The sequence below is a fragment of the Myotis yumanensis genome, unplaced genomic scaffold (genome assembly GCF_028538775.1).
Source record: "Myotis yumanensis isolate MYYU_CA2020_CCGP unplaced genomic scaffold, mMyoYum1.0.hap1 SCAF_14, whole genome shotgun sequence".
In the NCBI taxonomy this organism is placed as follows: Eukaryota; Metazoa; Chordata; class Mammalia; order Chiroptera; family Vespertilionidae; genus Myotis; species Myotis yumanensis.
Genome location: NW_027223765.1, coordinates 25,441,065 through 25,464,968, shown reverse-complemented (window position 1 = coordinate 25,464,968; position 23,904 = coordinate 25,441,065). Strand labels below are relative to the sequence as shown.

The following is a 23,904-nucleotide window of genomic DNA, read 5'->3' as shown; positions in this document are numbered from 1 at the left end:
CTTTAGGTAGAAAGAAGGAGAGGGGGGTGGGGAGGAGGAGATAAAGGAACAGGCCAGCTGAGTCAGGATCTCCCTTCCTTTTAAGATGATCATGGAAAAACTGCCCTATAACTTCCACTGACATCTCAATGGCAAGACCAGCATGTACAGCAGAACTTTCGGTGATGCTGGGAATGTCTTGTATTGGAACTATCCAAGGTGGTAGCTACTAGCCACTTGTGACTATTAGCATTTAAAATGTGTACTGGCCGGTGTGGATCTGTTGGTTGAGTGTCATCCCAAACACCAAAATGCCGCAGGTTTGATTCCCAGTCAGGGTACATGCCCTGGTTGCCAGCTCAATCCCCAGTAGGGGGCCTGCAGGAGGCAGCCAATCAATGTTTCTCACGTTGATGATGTTTCTCTCTCTTCCTCTCCCTTCCTCACTCTCTAAAATAAATAAAAACATGTTTTAAAAAAATAAAATGTGGCTAGTGTCACTGAGGAAATGAATTTTAAACTTTACTTCATGTCAATAAATTTAAATGTAAGTAGCTATATGTGCCTAGTGGCTACCATATGAGACAGTGCAGGGTTAGATCTTTGTCACATGACTACCCCATCTGCAAGCAAGGCTGGAACATGTGGGTTTGGGGGCTGAGCACATTGCCACCTCCCACAAAACTGCGATTCTTAATAAGGAAAAACAAACGGAAGTTAACATAGGCTAGGCAAATAGCAGACTCTGCCACTCGGTAAGAGTTGCATGCTAACACCCCTTAAAGCCAAAGGAATGGCGTCTTAGTGAGTTTATCACAAACACGAGGAGTGGTGTGGCTGGGCAGACATCATATAGATGGAAACCAGAATCCCAGAGATGGAGTTCAATTCGAAATACCTTCTTTTTCACAAGGAGGAAATGAGGCTGAGAGGCATGACTAAGGGACCTAATTAAGAGATAAATGGAATAATTTACTTGAAAATAATAGAGTTGATTTAGTGTCTTTTAAGATATCACTAATGGTCAAATGTAAAAATCTCAGAAAGAAAGAGTTCTCTGTCTCTGGTTTTTAAAAATGCCATGAAGACAAGCTAGACTCAGCTGCTAGAGGGAGTTTAATGCCACCTACAGGTAGGCAAGAGTATAAGGCGCCCCTTCCTAGCATAATTGGTTAGTGATGGCTTTAGAGAGACCAGGGGTCAAATAGGGTCCTCATACAGCAGAATGACAGACAGTGGAAGTGTGTTCCCTGCAGCAGCTTGCGACATATATTTCCCTCAACTCTTAGCAGATTAGAAGGGCTTTCTTAGAGCATTGCTCTCTGCTTTCCAATAACACAACCCATCTCAGGCATGTACTGAAACACCAGAGGTAGACATATCAGTCAGTTCTCAAAATCACATGAAATAAAAAAAAAACAAAAACACATTTTGAGCTATAAATAACCCTAGGGAGAAACTCAAGGTTCTTATTTGATCCAAAGCCTCAAAAATAGATCCTGTTATTTACAGCAGCCCCCTTGACTCGAGTGTGAACCATCCTACAGCTGAGAGAGAGAGAGAAAGAAAGAAAGAAAGAAAGAAAGAAAGAAAGAAGACAGAAATTCCATTTCCAAACAAAATGCTCATCCTGACTCATTCAGGGAAGGATCCAAGGTTTTTAACGCAGGGCACCGACTCTGCCTGCTTTTCCCCTTCATCATCTGCTGCCCTTTAAAACATGGTATCAACTGCCTTGGTAAGAATCCACACTTCTTCCCTTTTGTTCCCTGGCTCCGTTCCAGCATTTCACTTGTCACACTGATGAGTGAGGTGCCTTTCATATTGGCATAGGACAGCGAGCGAATGCCTCCCCTTATGTTATTAAACAGAGACCGGGCTGGTGAAGCTACCCAGAGCTGGAGCCTCCTCTGCGGCTTGGGAACACCGGAGGCGCCGTGGCTCGAGAGAATTTTGACGATGGCTGTGGAGCCCAGCAGCTCAGCATCCATGAAAAGGAGAGTTGGGAGGAGGTGAGTGATACAGATCAGGGGATTTGGCTGTCACCATCGTGGAAGGGACTCTGGTGAGCAGCTTGCTGTGGGCTCAATGACTGCGACCCTAGTTCATTAGCTGATGAGATGTCTTTATCTGTAGAGATGAGCTGTTGGTTTCATGTGAGACGTGGGAGGCAATTCTGCTTTCTGTGCTCTACAAGGAGCCTCTCTGAATTTACCTTCAGTGTCATGCCTTGAGAAAAAAATCCAAGTTTCTGGCATAAAGTTGCACGTGTGTTCTGCACACCGGCTTGCAGGCAGGCGACTGTTTGTTTCTAATTAGGGAGCTGAAGGCTGCTGGCAGAGGAAAGCATATTTGTCACACGTTGTGGCTTTGTGTTTCATTTGTGTGTCTATGCTTTTAACACGGGGGACCACACATGATAGCCCTGGGTTCTTCCCTATGGGTTCCGGCTCTATTACTTCCGTTCTCAGGTTCATGTCCAGTTACTCTGAGCTGGTCCTTCAGACGCTGCCTCAGTGAACACTCCGGGTTCTCCCATTAACTAGTTGTGTTCTCTGGTGTGATTATCCTGACAATATAAACCCAGTTGTGTGTGTGTGTGTGTGTGTGTGTGTGTGTGTGTGTGTGTAGATATAATAAAACCTACTCAGGTAAGTAGTTGAAGAAATTAAATGGGATGGTCAAAAGAGTGCCTACCAGATTGTCTGGAAACTACCTGCTCAGCACATCTCGATTCTTTTCCTCTTACCTATAAAATAAGAGAACTGTGTTGAATGATCTCTAAGGCATTTTTAAAAATTAAACAGCCCAGCTGGTGTGGCTCAGTGGTTGTTGAGCACTGACCCATGATGAACCCAAGAGGTTATAACATTGCCCGGGTAAGGGGCATGCTGGAGGCAGCCAATTGATATTTCTCTCTCATCAATTTTTCTATCCATCCCTCTCCCTTCCTCCTCTCTCTAAAATCAATTTAAAAAATAAAAATAAATTTTAAAAACTTTAAAAAAGTTTAACAAAATGTTTGCTGGTTACCTGCTAAGTAGTCCTCATTGCATTAGGCATTGGGCATTGGGGTTATAATCATGAACAAGACAACAAAACAGAGTAGGACCTGCTTCCATGGGACTTAAATTTCAGAGGACACAGGCAACATGCAAGGAAATGCTTAATGACTTTCCTTCCTCTTCTTTCCATCTTTCTTAGTTCAATCCAGCTCAAACTTAAGTTAACCGTTGAGGCTACATCTCCATTAAACCTGAAAGGGCTATTTTCGGACTTAATATTTTTATATTTAGTGAATATATGCTGACTTAGCCTGGCCAGCATCCATCTCTCCTTTCTCGGTAGGAAGACCCTGCATTTCCTTTGGGGAACCGACCCTGTGTTTTACTCTCAGTGTGAACCAGGTGGGGCGACACCCTGGCTCCAGGAGGGCTATAGAGCGAACAGAATTTCCCCGCACTGTGGGCGGCCTGGCACATTAGTGCGCTCCCATATCCCAAGGCCACAATAATCGGCATGTGCTCAATCACCCGACCCAAGTTTTTCCAATCAAAGCGAATCAAAGGAGCTTCCGTCTACAGACAACCCCCCTAAGATCCTTTCTAGGGACCATGCTTACTGTTTTCCTACTTTAGAAGATCGTGAGAGGTGACTTGGGGATGAAAATGTCTTTTTTTTTTCTTTCTTTCTGAAGGTTTTTTTCTTCCTTTCAAAGTTCTTCATTGTCACCACAGAACTATTAGTGGGGTGCCTGCCCCTCACCCTATTATTTCTCCTATGACTTTGAAGTTGAGAGCTCTGTGGTTGGTGAAAGGCGCTTGGCTGATAACTGCCTTACATGAAGGGAGACTGGTTTCAGCGGTTCTCAACCTGTGGGTCGCGAACAATGAAAATACATCCCTGCATATCAGATATTTACATTACGATTCATAACAGTAGCAAAATTACAGTTATGAAGTAGCAAGGAAAATAATTTTATGGTTGGGGGTCACCACAACATGAGGAACTGTGTTAAAGGGTCACGCGCGGCATTAGGAAGGTTGAGAACCACTGAAAGAGGGTGGAGTGCAGGCCCTCTGAGGTCCCTAGGTCCCTATCCATATTATTGTGACATCCTCCATGCCACCTCAATGTCAGTCTTCTCTGAACCCTATGGATTCTGAAGTCTGATTTGTGATTCTGACAATATTTACATGCTGAGTTGTCTAGTGTATCTTCTGTTGTAGAAACAATCAGACACAATACGTTCCCCCATTGCTCATTTGTCTGAATGTGGCTGAATAAGTTTGGAACAGGGAAGCTACACTTTCTAAAGCGCTTCATAACATGAGGCAGTGGTCCCCCCCTTCCACCAGTCAGCGTGTTTGTGTCTATTTTTATACACAGGTACTCCCTAAGCACTTAAAAAACCTTATTTGTGAGATGGATGTATTCAGAAAGACATTAGGGATGAACAAAATGCCAGGTTGTCCATTCATTTTTTTCATGCATTTACTAAAAAAAAAATAATTATCGGGTTCCCATCATACACGAGGTGAGCGATCTCTTCCTTTTTGATGGGAGTGGACATGCATCCAAGGAGTTTCCTTGAATCTGTGCAAAAAAAAAAATCAATCCCACCCCCTCGCAGGTAGGACCGCTTCACCCCCAAGTGGCGATGAGGTCCACGCACTTGGAGAACTGAAATGTCCCCGGGAGCAGGTGTGAGCGATGGAGCTGAGCAGGGAGCCTGGGCTGTGGACGCGGCTGGACCACCGCGCGTCACCCGCCCAGCCCGGGGCGGGGCCGCGGACTCGCGTGCCCGGGGCAGCGCTCTCGCCGCCGGAACCCCCCAGGGGGCGCTCGCGCGGAGGTTTCCCAACTAGTATCTCGCGGGTTGCTGGGCGCATGGGTTTCGTCAGACGGTGGAAATCTCTCTGAGAAGCTGCCATCTCCCCGCCACCCGCTCGCCTCCCCTACTCTCTTTCCTTCCTTCCTCCCTGGCTCCTCTCCGCTCCCTCCCTTCCCCCAGTACCTGCCACTTTACTCTGAGTTCACTGAGAACCAGGCTGCTCCCCGCAACGTTTTCTCCTTTCCCCAGCCCCCATCACCAAGAATGGAGTCAGGGTTTCCGGAGAGACCAAACTCTCCTCCCAGCATCTTGTCCATCCGCTGCTTTTAAACTGGTTCGGAGGGCGAGGTGGGGGGGCGGGAAGCCCGACCCCCCTGCACCACTCCACACCGACCACCTCCACTCCAAACCGGATTTTGCATTTTGCATCCTGGGGGCGGGGCAGACCAGTCCCGGGCCGAATTCTCTTTCTACTCCTCGAGGTTGGCACACCCAGGTAAGCAAACGCCAACTCTGCATTCCTGTGTTCCGGGGGCGCTACGGTTGCAAAGTGTGTTGGGGCTGCTGCGCAGTAAGACCAACTTTTGAGATGCCCTGGGTTGCGCTCGGATTTGCTTGTTTATCGCCGCTGTGGTGGTGTTAAGAATGTGCTGCAAGCACAGGCTTTCATGCGAGGGAACTTTGATTTGATCCCTTCCAGCTCGCTCAGGTAGGGTGGGGCGCGTGGGGAGGTGGGGCGCGTGGGGAGGGAGGCCGAGCGGAGCGGGACCCGGTGCGCCCGCCGAGTGGCCGGTCCTGGAAGTCCTGGAGGGGGGAGGGGGGCAGGGCAGGTGCAGACCGAGGGGAGGAGGGGAGCAGAGTCCTGGCCGAAGTTGCGGCTCTCCCTCCGCTGGCGAGAAAGCGCTGGTGGGATAGGAGTGGTTTCCAATGGCTTCACCTAGCGGCGGTGGGTTCGGCCTCTCTGCCTCCTCCCCAACCTCTTTACAAAACCTCCCAATTCTCCCGTCGCGCTCGCCCGGGGCTACCGGGCTTTAAGCTAATCAATAGGCTTGCAAGTCCCTTGATTCAGCCAAGTTCTTCAGCACGCCTTGCTCTGTGAAGTGAAGTAGCCAGGGGCGTCAGGGGACAGGGCGAGGGCTGGAGGGACCCCTGAAGCGCTAGCCACAGCCGACTGAAGAGATGTGGCATCGCAGACGCCCCGGATTGTTAGGGTGGGACCCAGGGGGACAGTTAGGAGGTGCCCCAGGCCAAGTCTATTGAGTGTCGATGACCATCCGGTGGGGAGAAGGGGAAGCTGAGAGATGCTCTTAGCAGATGCACCCATCCTTCCTCCTGAAGGAAGTGGGTGGGTGGGTGGGCTTTAAGGCCCTGGTTTTCACCGGGACCCCCAGACCCGGCCGCGTCCCCGGCGGCCTTGGGAGACTGGCTTCCAGTCCAGAGCTGGCCAGGCTTCCGCAGAAATCGCCGGCTGCAGAGTTGAAGATCCCGTCCCTGGAGCGTGTGAAGTGCGCGCCATGGGGGTTCCGGAGGGGGAGGGAGGAAAGCAGAAGGAGAGGGGAGAGAGCCTGGGGAAACGTTGCAAGAGAAATAACAGAGTCCCCCTCCCCCCTCCTGCCCCAGCTGACCCGCCCATGCCCTAGGATTTCAGTGCCTTTGGGAAGAGTCCCTGCTCCTGTACACCTGCGTCCAAAACTATGCAAAGCCAACTCTGCACCCTCTTGCTGCTTTGCCAGGAATTTCTAATGCATTGCTCTGGTGGTTCTTGGCTCACTTGCTTCTTGGTTTCTTAAACAGCATTTTTTTTTAGCTGTCCAAGGTACTCTAAACTAGTGTTCTCCTGAAACGATGATTAGACCCTGCTCTTATGGAAAAACTACTTTATCTTCAAATGAAATATTCTTTTCTGCCCATTCCTTCTTTCTACTGCCCTCTTAGCAATCCCTATTTTCAAACAACACCCCCCCCCAAACACACACACACACACACACACACACACACACCCCTTTCCTAGAGCCCAGGTGTTTTGAATCCAGGATGATATATTGTAGTGAGTATATACTGGTTAAACTGCATAGCACATCCCCCAGGAGTCAGAGAGAAGCAACAACGTTCCTTATTTTTATGCCCTTTAAGTTTAGGAAGGTCCCGTTTCTTTTTATGACCCAGCAGATAAGACAGAGCTCAGGATGGCTGTGGCTTCGATTCGATAACTTCTGATGTTTTCATTTCCCTTACTGAGCTGCTGCCTCCGGGTTAAATTCGTTTGATTTGCCTGTCCATTTTTAAAGAAAGACTGACAAAGTCGCTCTAGCAGATCAGGGGGTTGAGCTCAGAGTAGGTCAAAGGTGGTCACACCTGGGAGGCGGATAAAAATAGAATTGGCAATTACAGTTAGAACACCTGTGTTACTAGGAATAGTGGGTCCTAATAAAGACCAGATTCTACTCATTGTCTCTGATGGGAAGATTCTGAGGGTTTTACAGTATCAAACTCAAACCACATCAAAACCAGGTGATGTCCCCTGTTCATCACATAAAAGGAACTGTGAGTTCATAGAAGGAGTGGATGTCAAATCCTGGGCAGTGTTGGTTGAATGGTTGAGTGGCAAGAGCTTGCCTATAATGGAACCAAGGGTCTAGTCCTGTGTTATCATGTGAATGCTCTCGCCATCCCAGACCTACGCCTCTCCTTTGAGTGGTCAGCCTCCTTTTTATTCTTCCAGACATAGGCCCATCCTACTTTAGTGGGAGCAGGCACAGGTGGGGTCTGTTGTACTTCCCAGCATGGGGCAACCACTTTACTAGAGCTTCTAAATATTCCTTTTAAAATAATTGCCCTGAGGTTTCTGAGTTGTTTTTCAATTGTGCTTCTAAGACTTCTGTTTATCTCCAGCTATCTGGTGGCAACATAGCATTTTGCTTGACTCATCAGTTTGTCTTAAGGGGAGCCTGCTTTTAGAAGTTTTAATTAAAGAGTGTCTTGCATTCAAGTGTTTCTTGATCTGCGTGTGGATTTTTAATTTAAAAAGACCTCATTTCAGTTAATGGGAAGCAAAGATGTTATCTGTTTCCAGAGATGTTTTATGTAGTATTTCAACGAACAGCAGCTTTGCTTGTTCCCATCTTCAGACTGAGCCCACCATCATGATCAAACACTTCAAAGTTATACTGACTCTAAGAAATAATTATGGATAAGAAAATGGGTTAATGGTGGAATCTCTATTTTCATCTGCATTTGAATCTTTTGGAACATAACTGAATGTGTTTATATGGTTTGTGCTGTGCCTTTCTCTGTCTTCATTTTATAAGTTCCGTGATTTGTAAGACCCTGGACCATTATGGCCACCTTTAGTTACATAAAGAAAGGACTTTCCATTTGGAGGTAAACATATTGGAGGTGAGCAGCTCATGTGTGTAATCAGTGTCGCACACTGTCACAGGGATCTGAATCCCAAACAGAAGGTGAGCAGGCTACTCTGATGGTGTCAACTTGACTGATTGGGAGAAAGTCTCTTCTTGAGTTGGGAAAGCCACTTCTTGAGTCTTTGTACTTTTTAATCAGAGACGTAGTCTGCAGATCGGTATGCATTTTGAAGAGAAAAAAAAAAGCTAAATTTGTTCTCTGTATTTGATCTTTCCATTTTTGTCTTGTTAATATATTTTTTAAACCACAAAGCCCCTTTGGATCCATATATAACCCCAAGTCATATTTCCTTGGCAACCGTAGTCAGTATATTAAGTCACAAAATATCAAGACAGAAAATTTAAAATGCATTTAAAAATGTCACATGGTTCAAGACCATCCTATAGTGCATTAGAACTGACCTTGTGGCATACAATAATAGAGTTGCATTAGACTCTGACTTTCTCCTGATTGAATGTAGATGGTATAGAACAGATTACAAGAACTTCATGCTTTTTAGGATTGTCCTAAAAATTCTATAATGGTTTTTCTTTTGAGGCAAGCATATTATAAAAATGAAGGGGTTAGAGTACAAATGCATTTTTTTGGGTAAGGTGTTTATGTGAAGGTTGGTGGTAGGTCTAAAATCAAGCTCAATAACTGGGTCAGGCAAGATGTACTGTCTCTTCTATGTTACTTGAAATAGGCACTATATAGTAAGGCCTCCATTAGCATTGAATTCAACCAGTGGGTATCTAATAAAACTTGTGACTGCACAATACTTTCAGTCTTTTCTCTGCTAGAAACCTCATGTATGTGGAGCTTTCTGTTTAGTCCACGAAGTACTAAATATATATGATTCATAGTATGTTTTCCTTAAGTTGGCAAATCCCAGGGAATCCTTTATTTGGCTGATGTCTTCTCGGGAAAGCGGCTTGTGAACCATAGCTCTTAGCTCAGTAAATACTGAAGACCTGAAGGCAAGTCTTGAAGAGCTGAAAGTGACCAGGATGACCAATTTGGGAAGGCTTATTCCAGTCCTATGACTTTAGTACACTCAGGGGGGTAGGGGAAGACCACCTACGCTGGCCTGTGGTACATCTCTATGCTGTGAACAACAACTTCATCACTTCGAATCTATGACTCTCAGAACTGGAAGAGAATGTGGGGATAATCTATGGACTCGAGCTGTTTAATTTCACAGATGTGGAAACTGAACCTTAGAGATGACTTGCTCAAGATCAGGGGACTCATTCAACAGCCCTGTTGATTACTCCTCTCATAGAGAGACTCAAGTTCCCTGGAGATAATTACTGTGGTGGCGCCAATCTCTGGCGCCACATGTACTGATAATCTTTACTGAGTTGGGGATGGTTTGGGGGCGGGGGTGGGATTCCCACATCCATTGGAGGGTTTGGAGGAGTAGGCTTGGGACTTATTACATTGCTGTCTCTAGGAGCCAGTATAATACTTACCCAATAGAGATGATTAAATTTATACAAAGTCATTGTCTGCAGCCATGCCTGTTAATGTGCATGTTTTGTGAAGAATTGCTCATGCGGTCTTAGCTTCCTATTTTAAATGTCACAACCGAGTCAATAATGTAAACAGAGATGTTATGAGTGTTTACAGTTCCAGGAACCCACAGGGGAATCCCTTATTCTGTTTTAAATGAAAGGTACATGCAAAATGAACAAACTTTCTAAAATGTTGCTTTTCTATCTCTGGTGCAGAACACGATATTTTTAAGTTTGTATCTCTTAATATTTAGAAAACATCAGGGGGAAAATACAGTATTTCAGGTTAATTCTAGAAACCTTCTGAGGGTTAAGGTATATTGACTAAAAGGCCTTCCTTATCCAAGAGATCCCAAACATCTGTAGGGAAGTTCATTTCTCTTCGAGAGAGAAGAGGAACAAAATCAGGCTGCCAGGGGTCCAAGGCCAGGGCAGCCCTAGGGGTTGGTGAGGCAAGAGGGAAGGGTGGGAGCGAGTTGGCATTAGAGAGGATGGTCGCTAGAGGGCGCCAGAGCACCGGCGGAGCCCACCTCCCGGGACCATGAGAGGGACTTTAAGGCTCAGAGATGGGTTTTGACAGAACCCCAAAGAGGTGCCCAGGTGTGAAGTATGGGTTTTTCGGTCACCTCTCACTCTCCAGCCCAAATTACCTCCCTGCAGAGAGGGGACACAGGCTTTGCCTTCAGCACCAGGTGGGGCGCTTCCAGTGCCTGGTTGGGCTGCCCAGTGGCTGGGCAGTCTGACCCCTCTCAGGATTTTGCCTGGCAGTCTGGAGTCTGGCTGCTCAGAGGCAGAACTCGGGATCCAGAACTACCTGGTTTGAATCTTGGGTTTATAGTTTTCAAGCTGCAGGTCTTTGAGTGAATCACTTCACCTGCATGAGTGTTAGCATCTGGAAAATGGAACTAATAATGATTGTCAATGTGAAGTGTTTAAAAGTGTCCGGTATTTTAATTTTTTTCTTTATTGCTATTTAGAAAGAGAGAAAGAAAGGGAGAGAGAGACATAGAAACATCAACGATGAGAGAGAATCATTGATTGGCTGCCTCCTGCATGGAGGAGATGAAGCCTGAAACCTGACCGGGAATCGAACCGTGACCTCCTGGTTCATAGGTTGATGCTCAACCACTGAGCCACACCGGCCGGGCTAGTGTCCAGTATTTTGGTGGGCAGGCAAATACTAGTTCCCGTGCCCTTTCTCTTGAGAGTCTCCCAGAACTTCTTCCTTTCCTTTCTCTCTGAGCCTCTTTCTTCTGCCTCCACATCTACAGAAGGGTCTCATTTGTTTGTTGAATAATAGTTGATCACAGTCTTAATGCCAAAAGCTATGCTAGACACTGGACATAAGCGTGAAGTTCATCCCTTTTGAAGGTGCAGGCCTGAGGGGCAGACAGGTGTGTGAGAAGAAACATTAAAACCCGCAGTGGAAAGTGTGAGGAGAGAGCTGGACAAATGATGTGGGTAAGACATACCAGAGTCCCTTGCTTTGTGTCACAGAGCCTGGACAATGGTCCCTCAAGTCCTTCACATTCAGGTGTTCTTTTTCCTCTCCTTGTATTACAGGGAACAGGTCTGTGGAGAAGAAGGGGGAGGGGAATCTCGCTCCGCATACACTTTGGTTCTTATATATATTTAATGGTGCTAATCGAGGTTCTTAAATCCACTCAGCTTGTACCACTGCCCTGTATGTACTAATTTCATCAATATCAAGAGATAAATGCCTATGCAATTGACTTCCTCCATTTAAACAGGAGCGTGATTTTTAAAGGAAACGTGATAGAAATATAACAGCAAGATCCTTACCGCTAAGTGGTGGGGCTGGAACAATCTAAATAAGGGTTCCATTTTTAGGATATTGAGAAAGGTGTATGAGCCAAATACAAGCATGAACAAAAATGGAAAATAATGACAGTACAATGGTGGAAAGGAACGCTTTATCAGCATCATTAAAGTGACAGAAAAGCTTTTAATTTATTAGTAGGCACTGGGGGCACGGGGATGCCTGATTTGATGTCAGCGACAAAATGCAACCGTCAGGGAGGTTTGCGCCTGAGGTCGTGTGGCTGTGAACCCGAGATGGGCACCCTGGGGCGGGTGTGTTAATTTTATCTGGCCAGGTAGATGGCAAAGCTCCTGAGAAGCCCCGTTGGATTCTTTTGCTCCATAAATCCTGTGACTTGATTGCGTGTGAATCATGTTGGAGGAAAGGCCTGATTAGAGGGGAAGGGTGGAAATCGTTGATTTTGGGGGCAGCTCATGGCCTGAAGGAATTTTAAAGGGACAGGACAATAAATGTTTCCTATGGAATCAGAGACTCTGAGAGCTGGATGGTCGCACACAATTAGGCACACCCCTTCCCAGTTTCCAGATGAGGCAATCAGCAAGGTGGGATCACCACCGATGCTGGTTGGGGGTCCTTGGGCCCTTCGTGAGAGCAGGACTCTTCCTGTTTTGTTCACTACTGAACCCCAAACAGGGCGAGGCATCTAGTGGTTGGTCAAGCAATCTTGGTTGACTTCATGATCAATGCTATTTCTTTCTTCCTTATTCTTATTCAGGAATGTGCCCCAAAAAAACCAACCCTAGGTTGTAATGCATTTTGATGTCAAGTTTTTTTTTTATGATAATGATATTTGTCAAGTTTTGTTATGATAATGGTGTAAGCTTAGAAGGTAGCTAAACTTGGTTCAAATCCTGGTTCTGTCACTCAGCTGTTTGGCTTAGGGAAAGTTACTAAACCTCTCTTACTGAGCCTTATTCCCTCATTTGTAACAATGGGGATAAAGCTATATACAGTAGCAAAGGACCTGCATCATAGGTGTGCACTAAGCATTAGTTTTTCTTACCCCCTCACTCCTGCTCTCTGCCCTCAGAGAAGATTTAAGGGGGGTATAAAACTTTAAAAAAGTGATTTTAATTTATTTCAGATAATGCATATTTATCTTGCAGAAGAAATAAAATTATTGCACTACATAAACAAACACATACACAATTACTACAAATACGTATTCTGTGGATTTGATATTATTAGTCCCATTTTATAACTAACTAGAGGCCCAGTGCACGAAATTTGTGCACTGGAGGGGGGGGGGTCCTTTAGCTCGGCCTGCGCCCTCTCACAGTCTGGGACCCCTGACTCCTTACTGCCTGCCTGCTTGCTGCTCCTTACTGCTCGGTTCACTGCTCCTTAGTGCTGCTGTGCAGGCGGGAGAGGTTCTTGCTACAGCCGCTGCACTCACCAGCTGTGAGCCCGGCTTCTAGCTGAGTGGCGCTCCCCCTATGGGAATGCACTGACCACCAGAGGGCAGCTCCTGTGTTGAGCATCTGCCCCCTGGTGGTCAGTGAGCATCATAGCAACCGGTCGTTCTGGTCATTCCGCCATAATGGTCGCTTAGGCTTTTATTATATAGATTGGGTCAATGCCAAAGCACTAGCAACTGAGGAGAAAGGGGAGGGCTCAAATCTAGGGTATCCCTACTCAACTTCTAAGACCAGGGTGTTTTTTTCAAATCCTTGGTTCATATGATCTTTGTTTCTTATCCATCCTCTATGTCTGCTTCTCTCAAGAAGGTTCAGATCCTCCTTCACCTGCCCTCAAGGTCTGGCTGTGCTACCACCCCTGCCTTATAACATCTGTAGGCATGGGTGTGCCCTCTCCCTGGGCATAATACAAGCTTTTCCAGGTATTTCCTGCTAGAACCGTCTGGTACATAGAGCACGGGTTCTGTTACCTTGTGTGCCTGCCCATTTCCTTAGCCTATGGCCTGTTTGTGGGTGGCTACCATGTACATTTAACTTCCTTAAAATCAACTCTACATCTTCTCTCATTTATTAAAAATACTCATGTTTTGACTGTGTGCTCTATATTCTATAATCTAAGTTCATGTGTGAGGTTGTACAGATATAGTACCGCACAACATTGTGTGTGTAATACAATATGATATTGTACTCGGTGAACAATTGATGGGATTCTTTCCAAGGATTATTACGGGAGGTTTAGTTTATGCATTAACTTTGAATTGTAGCCCCTATCTAGAAAGTGCTTCATTGCATTTGCAAGACTATTCTCTGTGTTGGATACACATAGGTAGAATTACTCGCGAAAGGCACACATTTGGAGTCAGGCATTCCTGGGCTTGAATCCCACCTCTGCTTAATCTCTTGAAGCTCCATTTCTCCAGGTGTGAAATGAGACTATGATAGTGCCCACGCCTTAGGATAGCTGTGAGCCTCGACATGTGCAGCGTGCATCTGTACATCCCGAGCACCCACCTTGTTGCGGGCATATGGAAATTACTCAAACTGCAGCTGCTTTCTGCTGGCGGCATCCCTCAAAGGTTAGAACTCATGAGTAATTTCCCTAATGGTAGTGGTTTGCTGTGTTGCAAGGGAGTTGTGAAAACTAGAAATCAGCAATCAAATGTATGCTTTCTAGAGCTACAGACACAACCACTTACCTTCCTTCTCTCTCCTCGCCCACCTCTGTCCCCTCCCCCAGATTTTATGCCTGGCCACAAAGATGACTCGAGGGTTATGCCGGGTCTTCTCCAAGGTATAACGTCTTCTGTTCCTGCTGGTGCCAGCTTTATTCAAACGCAAAGCGTGCTCAGCACTGGCCCCCAGCCGCATAACCAGAATCCAGAATCAGTCACTCCACCCTGCGAGGCCCACAACAGACGTTGGTTGTGTTTGACTTTCTTTATCTCCTACCTTTGTCCAAAAGAGATCCTAGGCATCCAGCAGCGGAGAACATACCGGGCACGGTCTGCTATCGAAGTCCAATATGCTACTATCATAAAATACTTTTCTTTTCAGGGAGACTCCATGCATATCTTAAAGCCACGGTTCTCACCCTTGGGCACAAATTAGAATCTCTGAGGGCTTGTTACAACACAGACTGGTGGGCCCCCTCCAGAGTTTCTGATCCAGTGGGGCTAGTGTTGGAGCCAGATAATTGGTAGCTGTGATAATTTCTCGGGTGATGTTAATGCTGTTAGTTTGGGGACCTGAAGCTTTCACTGTCTATAGGTAAACTGTGCATTTTCTCTCCTGTGTGGTGCAACTGAGAACAGTGTTAGTGGTGAAGAAAGGGATCTGACATTTACTGAGCACCTATGACATTTGCCATGTGCCAGGTGCTTCACTGAGCACTTTACCCATATCGTCCTATTTAATCCTCACAGCCTCCTGCCAATCAACTCAAAAAATTATTTCTTGAGACCCTGTTATGTATGAAGCAATGGGCTGTGCTAGGCTCTGGGACTGTGGAATGAAGAGAATGAACACTACAGGCATAATCCTGACCTCCTGGATGTTATATTTCAGTAGGGAAGCAGGCTTGCGAAGAATAGTCTGTTACATAGAAAATGGAAGACCAGAGAGGCTAAGTAACTTGGCTAAGGTCACACAGCTAGTGGGAAGCAGAGAAGACAAAACAAACTTAAAAACCATTTTACTTCCAGTGAACCAGAGGTTCTCAGACTCTTTGGTCTTAGGGCCCCTTTATACTTTCAACAATTATGGAAAACCCACCAAGAGCTTTTGTTTATTTGGGTTAAATCTGTCAACATGTACTGTCTTAGAAATTACAACAAAGTGATTCACCTTTTGGGAACCATGGCACTGCAAGTAGCTCTATCATTCTCAGATTCTGAACCCTAATTTGTTTTAATGACGTTGGTCGCCATGAAAGATGAAAAACTTCTCATCTCTTCCCAGTCATGATTTTTAAACACAAGAGTCTCTCTTAAGCTTTAGCTTATATTCCCAGTGATGGTGACTTCCCTACAGAAAAGTCTAACCTGCTTTGGAATTTCCTTTTTGTATGTATGGTATGTATGGTATGTATGTATATATGTATGTAGGTAGGTATGCATATGTCTGGTAAGGAAAAGCAACAATTAAATTGCCAATCACAGAGCAAGCTAAGATGTAGTGGCTTTGCTGTTCACCGAAGGACCTCCATCCCAGCGGAGTGCATTTCAGAAGATAGAGTTTATAAAAGCCTGTGACGTGTGTTGCCATCACAAGGGAAGCCCGAGCATGCTGAGAGATCACTCCCGCTGCCTCGTAATAGGAAGAAAAGTAGATGCACGATTGGGCTCGAGGGCTTGCAGATCTGATGTAACGTTGGCAGCCGAATCGGGTTTAATCGCGGGCTAACGACCGAATACTGCCCTTCCCCATCATTTTCACTCATTATCTAATGGGAATGAGAAGCCCTAGTAGACATTTTCCTTCAGTGTGTAATGGTCCGTGGTTGTTCCGACACTGACGCGCTCTCTCTGGCTGCCTCGGGATGTTTTATGGCGTCGTTAGGTTTTACCAAGTACAATCAACGGAATCAGAGCTGACATAACAGTGTGGCTCTCAATTGATGATCAATGAATTCAAATCGCCTTTTCTTTTTATGGAACCCAGAGAACTAAGGGGGATAGTGCAGCGAGCTTACTGCGGTTGTTTATTTAGAGGTAGCGGATCCTTGGATGAGAAGTTAGGAAGGGGATCTGCCAATCGTCCGATTATTTGTTTATTTTTTTGACACCAAACATCTGGGTCACTGGTTCATGGAGAAACTTTGAAAATGTTTGTCCAGGTGTTTGGTGTCACATAGCACATCCCATAGCCAAAACAAGCCAACCCAAACCACGTGATGCTAGATGATCACTTGTCATCTTCCTTAAACGCTGAAATTGGACACGAAGCATCGCTGTTGGTCGACCCGGGGCCACAGGCATTCCTGCACGCAGCATGTCTGGGTACAGCGCGCATTTTGCCAGGGGATTGTAACTTTTTGGAGGAAATACCTTTCTGGAAAGAAGCACTTACAGGAGGGTCTAAGGCATAAGTGATTGTTGAATCACCGTTGCACCTTCACATCCCACGAGTGTCTGAGATATATCTCCTGAGGACCATCGCCTGGGAGCCCTTTGAGCCAGGTTTCTTGTGCTATTTTTAAGTTGTGAGCTTTTGCCCAGAATTCTCAAGTTCTGACTTGATAGGCTCGTGTGAGCAACACACACTCACTCTGCGTGATGAACCCTGTTGGTTTTGCAGGTTGCAAGGGCCGCTTCGGAGAACCCCTTTCTCTGAAGCCGCACAAACAGGGAGGCAGCTGGGCCACCTGTTTCTCACTCGCCCACCCTGCCCAGGTAATGGGCTCACAGATCAGACCTGCGTACTGACTGACTCTTCACTTCTGCCCTGTGTGTCTGCCTTGCCAACCAAGCTAAGCAGCCTCGCTGAGAATTGCCTCCAGCAGGGAGGGATGAGAGTTCTTTTCTATGGGAGTAGAAAAGATATTAGGTAGGTGATGGAACCTACCTAATATCATGGAAACATCATTGTCCCTCGCTGGGGAGAAGACATCACATTCCGTTAGGGAGGCTCAGGGCTTGGTTACTTAGGTGGAAACTTCTGTCTTTGCGTGGATGGTCAGAACAGTTCTATTTCTGATTCCCATTCCTTCCCTGTGTTGTCTGAGTAATTATAATAGCTGGCTATAAGGTTCACGCCCTTAGCTCCTTATTCTGTTATTTTTCAACGAATCTAAGGGAGTTTTGAGGTGAAATAAGACCCGATTAAGGCAAACTTGAGATCTGCAACCCAAAGAGGTCATTGTCATATGAGATCCCACGAGGGCAGAGGTCAGCAAAATACAGCCCCTGGGTCAAATCCAGCATGCAGAGTTTATTATTTTTTTTGTAAATAAAGTTTTATTGGAACATAGTCACACCTCTTACTGCCTATTGCTGCTTTCACTCTACAATGGCAGAGCTCAGTAGTTGCAACAGAGACTGTATGGCCCATGAAGCCTGTTATCCTTGCTTTTTAGAGAAAAAGTTTGCCGACACCTGCACTTGGGACATATCTCTATTTGGCCATCTCCAGGTGGGAAATGTACATAGACTTCAGAAAATCCAAGGGAATATTATTCTGAAATATGAACTGAATATCTAAGTGAAAAAATTTTTTTAAATATATTTTATTGATTTTTATAGGGAGGGGAATGGAGAGAGAGAGAGAGAGAGAGAGAGAAAGAGAGAAACATTGATGTGAAGGGTAAACATTGATCGGCTGCCTCCTGCACTTCCCCTACTGGGGATGGAGCCCACAACCCAGGCAGGTGCCTTGCCTGGGAATAGAACTAGCAACCTTTCAGATGATGCCCAACCAACTGAGCCACACTGGCCAGGGCTCACTGATAAAATTTTGTTGCTATTCATTGTGAGGATCTTGTACACAGTAGGAGCTTGTAGAATGAATGATTATGCATTTCAAGATAACTGACTTATGGTCTGAGTTTTATTTCCCCAGTTATAAAATCAAAGTGTTAGATTTGATCTCCTAAGGATCCTCCTTGCATGGCTATTCTACATAATGTTAGAGAGAGAGGAGGTAAAACAGTCTTGGTGCCTTGCACCCCAGTCTGCCAAAGCGACAGGCACGGCCTCGAGAGTCACCACCTGTCATATTCATTTAGCATCAGCTGGAATTATTAGGAAGGGTCAACAAGCATGACCACCTGCTGGCAGTGATATCAAGTGTCTTACATGGAGAGAAACAAAGGGATTTGAGTTGAGCGCATCAACATTTTGCTTAATGTCTGTTCTGAGCTGCTTTATGGAGATGGGCTTGAAGAATGGATTTGTGTTCAGCGGCTCTCGGCATCATCTTGGTCACATGCCAGATGGGCCTAAGGTCCCTTCACTCACGTACCAAAATCATACACTTCCACTAGTTTCCAAAATTATTGTTCCGGGAGGAGACACCTCCAGATTGATTACTTGGTGGGGGATGGAAGGAGGAGAGGTGATGGCAGTGTCCTGGCTCTTAGTGTCCCCTCCCCCCGTCCCGCCCCCCCCCCCGCCCCCCCGGGAGAAATAGGACATGTGCCAGCCTGGGAGCAAGGCTCCGGCTCTGTGGTATGATTTGGGTAGCTGACTTCTGATTCAGAGCATATGCCATGTCCCCCTTTAGTAACTGGAGTTCCCACGGTCCTCTTTGCTGGGGAAAAAAAAGCCAGGGTTTCCATCTGCTCAGTTCCACAGACCTGACCGCGGGGTTATCATTGATTAATCCACTCATTTGGGAGGGTGACACGCTGCCTCTGCTGAGAGGTGAGCAGAGTCTCAGCCCCTGCATCCTCGTCCCAGGCTGCTCCCGGGATTTCCTTCCGGGCACTCCAGCCTCCGGAGCACTGGGCTCAGACGCAGCAACCCTGCTGGCCGGCCTCCCATCGTGGTAAGTGACTTACTCACCGTGGCAGGTCAGGCAGCCGAGAGCAGGCGGGACCCTGGGCAGCCCCGGGCTGAGGAGGGGGAAGCCCACATAAGCTTTTGGCTTCCACCTGCAGAACCCAGACCACTTTCTCCCTTTTGGGGAAGAGAAGGGTAGGAGGGACAGGACAGGACCGACACTGGAAAGATAAGAGTTTGTGCCACGTACGTAGTGCATCTGCTCCCTTTAGGCTCCACGGGTGGGAGGCGTGTTGCATGGACAGACTGCCGAGTTCCGCTGGGGAGCAGAATGTGTTCCTTTCTGGGCTTTTAGTTTCAGGGGGCTCCTAATACTCAGAACTTCTGAAAGCCATTAGTCTCGGGGCGAGAGGCAGAGAGGTTGCTTTTTGATCTGCTGAAGTATGGCTGATGTTGCAGTTCCGTAAAGTGGCATCACTGTCAATGGGGAGCCCTAAGGCAAATTTTCCTGAATCCTGAGTTTCATATTGGTTACCTCTATTGTTCCGTGTTTTCAAGTAACTGGGCAAATGCTATGTGCATCCCGGTAAACCGTCCTTACCCCTTTACATGTGTATCTCCTTCTGCCCCATTTAATGTATGTTTACAATCATGCACCATGTTTGTCTTTTAGTGCACTGTGCTACAGTGTGGTGCAATACCGTGCCCATTCCTCTGAATCAAATTTATTTAAATCCTCCATCTAAAACAACAGCTACCTGGGTCTCCCGGCTACTCCCCACCCAGGGCTTAGAAGATTTCAAGTGCAATCGAGGCAGAGCCTTAGAGGTAAAGCTCCTTTTAGGAAAAGACGGCCCCGTTTCTGCAGCTTGGAAGTGAAGATGCTCACAGTCGGCCTCCCAGAGTTGGCCACCATGTACAACTTTCACACGCTTTCTCGCCTGTAGGATTGGTAAATGCTGATCCTGGCACGGAGACCCTCAGAGCGTTTCCCATGTTCTTGTTTCACAAATCCCGAGAGGCGTGCCAAAGGGAAGGTAATAAAGGACACTCTTTTCGAGATAAACATGATTCATAAAGGTGGCAGCCGTGCCATATGGGAGCAGTGATTAACAGCGGCAGAGTTTGCTAACAGTTTTTTTTAAAAAATAAAGTGATAGAGCGGATTTTCCCATTATTCCGTGTGTTGGTGCTTGCTCAAGTGCATCGCCCTGGTTTTGCTCAGCCCCCTTGTATTCTGCAGCAGTCGAATCACTCTTCCTGTCTCAGCGGGGCATGTGTCAGGGCTTTCTTAAATATTTCTCATCTATGCCTGGTTATTCTCCCAGCAATAGTTTAAGTTTCAAGACACTGATTTGGTATATTAAGACTGCAACCTCCTTGAAAACCACTCATCTTATTTTTCTTTTTAGAGTGTGTTTGGACGAGCAGGAGGGAGCGCATTTCCAAGGCTTGTGCATTTGGAATTGCTTTACTTTAATTTAGAGCCGGGATGGCGGTGGGCAGGTGCTTAATGAAGTGTCACAGGTTTAAATGGCCTTCTCTTGCCATCACAGCAGATATGGGCTGCAGGGCTTGTGGGGACAGACAGACAGACAGACAGATGGGCACAAAGACGGGCTCACCTCTGAGATATGCAGTGGAAGGGGAAGAAAGCTCCTATATTAAAATTTCATGGTCACCTTAGAGAAATAGGTTAATTCTAGGAAATGCATTTTCAAAAACTTCAGTTGTCTTTGGCAAACGAAGCAAGCCCTCTTTTTCTGACAGATAACCGACCCCCCCCCCCGCCCCCCCCCCCCCACACACACTTCTTGCCTCATATGGAGTGGTAGTTTGAATCTTGTTTGGATCACAGTTCCCTTAGAGCAGTGGTTCTCAACCTTCTGGCCCTTTAAATCCAGTTCCTCATGTTGTGACCCAACCATAAAATTATTTTCGTTGCTACTTCATAACTGTAATGTTGCTACTGTTATGAATCATAATGTAGGATGCAGGATGGTCTTAGGTAACCCCTGTGAAAGGGTCGTTTGACCGCCAAAGGGGTCGGGACCCACAGGTTGAGAACCGCTGCCTTAGAGCATCTATTGAGAACTGTGGACTCCTTGCCTGAAAAGTGAACACACAGACTAAAGTCTGCATCCAGATTCAGGGCTGTAGGGACCTCCTAAGGCATAGACCTTCTCCTTTTCCCACCCAGAGTTGCTTCATTGTATCTTCAATGGATGTGTTCCCCATGGCAAATTTGTTTTATTTGTTTGTTTGTTTGTTTTTTAAAAAGAAGTACATTAACATTCACAAAGTCGTGGTTATTCTGTTAGGGGGAAAGGAGAACATAGAGTTGGAGACATCTTGGGAAGCCAGAGCTGCCTGGGATCTTTCATGGGGTTGTCACAAAGAGTTGTGCGTTTGCCAAGATGTAGGCTGCCGCCTTCCTGTGTTGTCTGGGCACACTCTGAATTGAGTGTCGAGGTCCTGGGGGGTGGATGGAGGAGGCGGGTGGAGGAGGGATGATGGCAGTGCCACGGGGGGTTGGCAGAGAGGGAGGCATGGCTGTGTGCCAATGAGTGTCCTCAAAGGCACTCCCCTGCGCCCGCCCCATGGAGCCTTGGAGCCCGGATTCCCTGATGGGCTGCCTGGGAAGCCGGTGGACTGAGGGGGTCATGTGATGCCTTGGCACAAATAAGAGGAGAAGGCCTCCCACTGCACCTCCCGGTGGAGAGCCAGTGGTGCCTCAGGCTTATACCCAGACGCCCTCCAGAGCTCTCAGTCCTGGGCCACGAAATGCAGCCTTCCTGGTGCTGACTTCCCAGGGTCGGTGGCACTTCTGGGCAGGACATGGTGGGTGCTGACCTGTGAAGCAAACGGCATTGGAAGGGGTTCACACATAGCTTTATGCAGGTGCATCAGCAAGCCTGGAACCAGGTGCTGGGGGGCCCGTAAGGCACCAAGAGATATTCCGGAAATAGAAAGGGACCAAGGATAAACATGGAAGACCCAGAAGGCCAAGGGTAAGACTTGTCCTGCATCCCAGCCTTGCCCCTCTTTTTCACTCTCCCTTCTCCTTCCTCCCATCCTTTCTTCTAGCTTTCCTTCCAGTTTTGTTTCCATCCTTCCTTTCTTCCGGTCTTCTCTCCTCCTCCCCATCCCTCTCTCCCTCCATCCTCCCCTCTTTTTCTTTCCCCTCCTCATTGTCTTCCTGTTCATTTTTTCCATTCACCTTTCCTGCCACCCATTCTTCCCTTCCTTCCATCCTTCCTTCAGATCTGCTGATGTTTGAGGCGCCTCCTGGGTGCAGCCTGCCCTTAGCTTGCATGAGATTGTCATCCCTTCTCCGTCAAGACGGGCCTCCCTTCACGCTCCGCAGGGAGAGAGATTTTTGTTCTGTTACCTTTCCTCCACTCCTTCTTTCCTGGTTTGCCTTCCCGAGTCGACGAGCATATATTGAACACCCACCTGTGCCGTTTACTGCCTTAGGAAAAAAAAGCTAAAATGATGATGGACTTCGCTTTCAGGGAGGTGAACATCAAATTTAGGAATCAAGGTACAAGTGTGTGAGGAGCCAAGTGATAGTGTCATTGTTGCATGATGTCACAAAACAAAAATGTGAGATGATGCGAGACAGTGCGAGCGCTATTGCTGGCCGAGTGAAACGAGACATGTTTTGAGCCCAGAGAATGGAGCCGTTTTCTATAGAGTGGATGGGTTTGGGAAAGTCTTACAGAGAAGAAATATAAACTGGGGTTGCAAATAGGATGTTAACATTTGGAGAGGAGAGAAAATTTCAGTGCAGCAGGGGGACTGGTGTAAGTGAAAGCTCAGTGGTACCGGTCATTTTGGTTGCTGTCGTTGCTTTATTTTCCGAGGGAACGTTTCAGGGGAAGCTGTTTCGCTCTTTCAGGGCCCCTTTGGCTTCTCCTGGGGGTACTGCCATCTCCTCTCTAGTTTCCATAGTTCCCCCCCAAATGCCGTTTCTCTTCTGCTGGTGATGGGCTCAGGGGAAACATCCAGTTTATCTGAGAGCTACCTTGGTTAGCAGTCACTTTATGCTGCTACTTAGGCTGGAAGTCTAAATACGAGAGAGGGCATTGAAATCTAATTTTCAGCTTGGTGGTTGAAATTTCAACTAATTTTTGTCAGCTCTCGGGTGAGCCAGTGCACTGCTTTGGGGGCTGGTGGGCTGACTGGGGGAGAGCTGAGCGAGCCTGGGAGTCAAAGGTTTCAGTTGGAATTCCTAGTGTGGCCGGTCTGACACGTTGGAGTCCCATCCAGGACGTAATGCCTGGCATGTCATCGGAGTTTTATTTTCTTTTTATTGCAGCAGATTAGGGTTGAAAGGATCTTAGAGATCGTCTTGCCTTTTACATGGTCCAATCCTATAGGTCAGGGAGCTCTCTCGTTTTTGTTGCTCATCATAGGCACATTTAATTTGTGTTCTCGGATGTTTTCATAGTAGGTGTGTGTTAGGAGCTGAAGCCAATTTATAGCAGTGCCTGGTCAGCCCTCTTACCCCAATGTCTGGGTCTTTTGTGGCAGTGACTGGAATGAAATGTGACCGATACGTTGTGATGACAGCCTAGCCATGGAGGCTGGAGATTCTAAGTGTATTCCCCCGAGGCTGGCATTTCTCTGCGATTGTTCCGTCAGGTCCTCCTGAAGGCTTAGCCTCGTCAGCAGCACTGCTTGGGAGATACAGGGTGGCTGGGTCCCGTCAGCTTGTGGCCTTTTGATTTTTGCCTATAAGTAAAGAAATAATCCCTTTACCAAATATTTGCTGGCTGCTCAGAAGAGAAATGTTCTCATTGTTGGTGCATTATAATTGATTATTAAAATGTTCACATTCAGGCGTATTATATATCGTGTGTGTGTGTGTGTGTGTGTGTGTGTGTGGTTAAAAAAAAAAACACGATTCCTTTTCTTTCTAAGAACAGTGTGGTGATTCTTAGGGTCTATTTGATCTTTCCTTCTCTTCCGT

The 23,904-nt window shown here is 46.7% G+C and overlaps 1 protein-coding gene across 6 annotated transcripts in view; it reads left to right on the top strand.

Moving 5' to 3' along the window:
* Positions 1-1,541: 1,541 nt before the first annotated feature.
* The window catches only part of CPNE4 (copine 4), a 343,236-nt gene continuing 320,873 nt past the window's right edge, over positions 1,542-23,904 (top strand). Inside the window, exons 1-2 of one of the 6 annotated variants that reach the window (XM_070433398.1) lie at positions 1,542-1,717; positions 1,851-1,991. In XM_070433398.1, the coding sequence (XP_070289499.1) occupies positions 1,939-1,991 (53 nt within the window). In that variant the 5' untranslated portion in view covers positions 1,542-1,717; positions 1,851-1,938. Of the gene's footprint in view, positions 1,718-1,837; positions 1,992-4,894; positions 5,310-5,362; positions 5,523-18,807; positions 18,976-21,830; positions 21,941-23,904 lie in introns of those variants that run through there. The other 5 variants (XM_070433400.1, XM_070433397.1, XM_070433401.1 and 2 more) reach the window with 5 other exon arrangements.